The 5,233-nt window shown below is 38.6% G+C and overlaps 1 protein-coding gene across 2 annotated transcripts; it reads right to left on the bottom strand.

Annotated features, from left to right (window-relative positions):
• Positions 1 to 2,314: 2,314 nt before the first annotated feature.
• On the bottom strand, positions 2,315 to 4,980 carry DRD1 (dopamine receptor D1). 2 transcript variants are annotated; one of them, XM_039485507.1, is made up of 3 exons: positions 4,454 to 4,980; positions 4,191 to 4,327; positions 2,315 to 3,889 (listed from the first exon to the last, which is right to left on the bottom strand). In XM_039485507.1, exon 3 carries the CDS (start codon positions 3,682 to 3,684, stop codon positions 2,329 to 2,331), a length of 1,356 nt encoding a protein of 451 aa, XP_039341441.1. In that variant the 5' UTR covers positions 3,685 to 3,889; positions 4,191 to 4,327; positions 4,454 to 4,980; the 3' UTR covers positions 2,315 to 2,328. The 2 variants fall into 2 exon arrangements, with proteins under 2 accessions (XP_039341441.1, XP_039341442.1); XM_039485508.1 differs by having other exon boundaries at positions 2,315 to 3,692.
• Positions 4,981 to 5,233: the final 253 nt, after the last annotated feature.

The following is a 5,233-nucleotide window of genomic DNA, read 5'->3' as shown; positions in this document are numbered from 1 at the left end:
TTCTTTGTACTTGTAAATGGAGTAGTTTTGAATGGGAACACACTGAGAGACAATAGTGATGGAACCTTACAATGCTATTTTTACAAATCACTTTGAAGAGTGTCACAGAGCTTTAAAGAAGAACAACAAAAAGGCCCCAGGGGGTGTAATTCACCACTATGTTATTCCCGTTTTACACCAGTCCAACACCTTTGATATCAACCAATCGCCAGTGAATCAGGGCCTATGCATTTAAATGGTTCAGACCCATCATTCTAAAGCAGCTATTCTGATATCAGACATCTGAGCCCTTTCAAATTCCAGTCCAGAATGAATGGCAGCAGCCAACTGAAATAGAAACATGAAGTCATCTCAATACAAAGGGCTTTCTTCTGCTCCTATGGAAAATTCCTGTTAACCTCATTGGTATGGTGCCACATTAGGGCAACTGGGAAAACGTTAATATGTCCTTGTCTTTAATGTAACCAAATATGAGAAACAAAAACCAGAATATATTTAATAAATGCAATGTAGATTGTTTTATTTGACCTTCTGTTCACAAAATAATTTTATTATATGTATGAAAGCAGCATACAGGCAATAAAATTATGAAAACATTCACAATACATAAATAACACAGACCTGATGCAGGATGTATATATTTCATTAGACTTCTAATTTTTCTCTCGGTTTTCTTTTCCTGATAACACTTTTTGATAAAGGTTGTGAAGATTTTCTCTGAAGGATATTTTGCTAACATTCCAAAAACAAATGGTTCTTTTGGAATGTGTCTGTATAGTAATGCCTGCCGATGGCTGTTGCTAATGTTTACTGACTGCTTTTGACATTACAAAGGAAAAGAGGCAGGGATTTTGATTTCAAAGTACAATGAAAAAGTAGCAGTTGTCAAAAGAAACATTGGCAAATTTTATGGAGCTCACAAGACATCTGGAAATGAGGATTGAAGCTCCATAGACATTTAGAAATGTCTTCATCCAAAATGGAAATGAGGCACTATTCATTATTCAATGTCCTATTAACATAGTTAAGACTAAAATTAATGTCATTCTGGTTTTCAAGGTAAAGCACTAAAGTACCTCACTTGTTAAGTTATTCTGGCTGTGATACATTAGCAGACAGACAGCATGATTTTTGACTACTGGTGTTTCTGCAATAATACAGATGGTAACAAGATTTGTCATATTTACTACCATTATAATCAATTGTGTTTATTCAGAAAAGATATCCAAGACTTGAAATAAGAAAAGTCTGAGAAAGCTGTTTATCTTACATAAATACAAAACATTGTATACTAATGATTGTTATATAAGAAGCTTCTCTTCTCAAATTGGATTCTTCTTAAGGTGGTATTCATATTTAAGGTATTTACAGATCCACAAACTGACATTCTAGCAAAGTCTTTGTAACATGAAACTTTTTAAAATAAATAGCAGCAGTTCCTTTTATTTCTATAAGGGAAGAGCTTTCTCAGCTTGTCAATCCATCAACTCTGGTCCTATTTTTTTTTAAGCAATCCCACAAAAAATACAATTCTACACAGCTTCAGCTTCATTAACACCCCCCATCTTTTGCTGTGCTTTTTATGATTGCTTCTTCTTTATTTACTTCATTGGCTACCCAGACTATCAGAGAGGGTTTTTTTCTTTTGTTTTTAATGGTCATTATTAAAGTGCTGACTAGTGGACTGGTCAAAATGCAGTTGTGAGACCCTTGAAATATCCCATTATTTAGACATTTTAAATAAGTTAAATAAAGCTAGATCTGTTATAACATATGAAAAATATCCATTTAAAACAATAAATAAATAAAACCAGTATCAACATATTATCTCCCAAGATCTTTAAAAATACCCATTCTCATTATAAGGCTCATTGTTTTTCAGAAATAATTTTAGAAGGCAACTACCTACCTTTTTAATCCCTCAAACTTTACTTAGAACCTGGTAGCACCCAGTAGTACTATACATGGCAAATTAAATCCTCTCATTTTCTTCAAAGGTTAATTGTTAAGTTGTTAATGGTTTTTTTTCTTGTCCCATTTTAAGATAGAAACCAGTTTCTATAAATATTTATAGAGCAGAAGAAATATTTTCTTTGACACTGCTTTCTACCTAAATTTGTGTCTCTGTTTTATTCAGTATGAACAACACAGAAATACCTTTGGGTTTTCAATATCTTTTTTGTTTAAAACGTTATGTTTGATTTGAACACCCAGTAATCAACTCTGAGCTTTGCGTGACAGTGTAATTCTCACTAGAGCTTAGTTTCTTACCAAAAAATCTTGTACATCTTTTTTGACTATTAGATTTTGCTGGGCTAACCTCAGTGTTCATGTTTTATGTTGCCCATTCTGAGTGATGGGGTTGATCTTTTCCAAAGACACGTCAGCTTCATAATCCAAGATACCGGACAGTGCTGGAGACATTTTCTCCAAGGTCTTAGATAGTTCACCCTCTTCTTCCTTTTTCAGAAGTTCTTCTTCTGGGCAGATAATAGCATGTGGGATCAGATACACCAGGTTACACTCTTTTGGGCTAGACCCTCTAGGCTCATGATGGCTTGAAAAAACGACTGCCCCATTGTTGTTGATACTAACGGTCTCTATAGCGTTGTTGGAAGTAGGGCAGAGTCTGTAGCATCCTAGCAGAGTTGAAAATGCCTTGCGGAAATCAGCATTGAAGGCATAAATGATGGGGTTCAGTGAGGAATTAGCCCATCCAAACCAAACAAAAACATCAAAGGTCGTGGAACTAATGCAAAAGGGTTCTGCTCCCTTGGATGGTGGGCTGGGCTCACAAAAGGGCACCATGCAGTTCAATATGAAAAAGGGTAACCAGCAGCATACAAACACCCCCATGATCACTGACAAAGTCTTTAAGACTTTCGTTTCCCTCTTGAAGGACATTTTGAAGGAGCTTTCTGGTTGTTGGCAATCCATACTGTTTCCATTCCCTGTGGTGTTTTGACAGTTCTTAGCATGCACTGCTGCTCTTTCCAAAGCTGAGATGCGTCTTATTTGTTTTTGAGCAATCCTGTATATCCTTGTATAGGTGACGATCATGATGGCCACTGGGATGTAAAAGCTAATTAGAGAAGAGGAGATGGCATACATCCTGTTTAGACTGGAATCACAGTTGTCCATGGTTATGCCTTGGAAACTGGCATTTAGCTCTAAAAAGCTTGTGGTTGTAGCTTTGTGCCAGTTCAGCTGCACAGGAATGAAGGAAATCAATACAGACAAGGTCCATGCCACACTGATCATGATGAAAGCTGCCTTGGGGGTCATTTTCCTCTCATACCTGAATGGACTAGAGATGGCCCAGTATCTGTCCACACTAATGACACAAAGGTTTAAGATTGAGGCCGTGGAGCACATAATATCAAATGCCACCCAGATGTTACAGAATGAACCAAAAGGCCAGAAACCAGCTATCTCAGCAACAGCTTTCCAAGGCATGACCAAGACTGCCACTAAAAGATCTGACACTGCTAAGGAGATTACAAAGAAGTTGGTCACCTTTGACCTCAGATGGCGAAATCTAATGACAGCAGCACACACCAATGTGTTCCCCAGAAGCGTGGAAAGTATCAGCAAAGAAAGGAAGCAGCCTGTAAGGATCCGAAAGGAGGAGTCCCTTTCCGCGAGCAACCCTTCCCCGTCCATTGTGGTGTCGTTCCAAGTCATAGCTTCTCCTGAGGGAAAATCATATCATGAAAATCATGATGACACCAACTCCTTTGCTTGCAGAGACTACAGATACATCAGGCGTCCATTAATTACTCATTGCCAGGTAGACCGAAGGTTTGTGGTATAGTCTCTTCACCCTTGGGTGGACCCCATGCTCCTTAGGAATCACATTAAGAGGCATCAAAAGCTGTGTGGCAAGTAGCTGAAATTTACAAACACAGTCAACTCTGCACTGATTTTTTTTTTTTTTTAGTAATCCCTTCCGAATTACATTGTACTACTCAAGCACAAAATATCCCAATTAAAACAGGCCATCTGCATATGTCCTGCTTGAGCCCCCTACAAAAATACCCAACAGACAAGAGGGCAATCACTTTTCAATCACATATTCCCACTTAAATAGGCTATTGATCCAGTGTTTCCAGTGTCCATTTGACTAGCCCTTCAGATCTACTGAAGCGTATTACATTAGGTGCTTTTGTTTCTAATTTAATTTCACAAACCTCTAACTGATGAGACTTTTTTTCTCCCCTTTTCACCCTCAGTGCATTCCAGCTACAAAATACATTAGTTCTCTGTTTATGGGAAGCTTCAGGGAGCAACTCCTCATTTTGTTCCACATTGTTTAGGTCTCACAGTCCTAGAAGCAAAGAAAATAAATTTACATTGTGTGTGTATGTGTGTGTGTGTGTGTTTTTTAAAGACTTTCAGTAAAGAACAGCTCATGTTATTTATTTTTAATTAAATGAGAAAATCTGAATCCTACCTTCCACCTTTGATTCTCTGTTTGTCCTGGGATGAAAGTTTGTCTCTCCTTCTTATTTAGTATTTGAATTGCATAGCAAATCACATATACAAAACCAACAGAGAGGCACTGCATTGCATCAGGTGGGAAAAAAATAAAAGCCAATGGTTAATCGGCAGGAATTAATTTTCAGATGAACAATAGGTCTGGTTTTCAAGCTCCTTCATAAAGATCTCTTGTTTAAAACTAGAGTCCTATAAGTGCATGGCCGGCTGCTTCCATTCCACCCAGTCTTTGTGCTCAGCCTGCAAACTTTGTTAACCAGCTCAGTCCTGGCTAAATGGTCATCACCCAAGTCACACTTTGTACATCCCATTGAAGTGGCACATCAGTACAAATCATCCAAAACAAAGGCACGGTATTTCCAACACTCTAGCAAGATCTGAGTGATGTTTCTGTCTTTCGAGCTTCACTGGAAGAAGAAATAAGGGGAAGAGGAGGAAGAAATGGGAAAGACCTGAGTGGAGCTCCCTTCAGCCACTGATGTAGCTGTCAGGCCGGTGGCTACCATAAGCTGTGGGAGTGTGTTACTATTCCTGTGGGAAAGAGTTTACTCTGACACTTTGCTGACACGCTAGTTCTCCATAATCATCAAGGAATAATTCTCTTTCCAACTGCTGCTCCTCACAGTTGCATTCCAGGGATCAGGTCCAACCCCAACATGCCTTTCCCTTTAGACAAAGCCCATGTGCAGCAGGCTCTTCAGGGTCTCCTGCACCCGGCCCTAGGATTTACATCTCC

This window comes from Mauremys reevesii, linkage group 8, assembly GCF_016161935.1.
Source record: "Mauremys reevesii isolate NIE-2019 linkage group 8, ASM1616193v1, whole genome shotgun sequence".
NCBI lineage: Eukaryota > Metazoa > Chordata > Testudines > Geoemydidae > Mauremys > Mauremys reevesii.
Note: the sequence above shows the minus strand (reverse complement) of the source record. Positions and strands in the feature narration are given on the sequence as shown.

What these genes read in the sequence shown, in the direction of transcription:
- DRD1 (XM_039485507.1), bottom strand. Translation starts at nt 3,684, where the DNA reads ATGACTTGGAACGACACCACAATGGACGGGGAAGGGTTGCTCGCGGAA.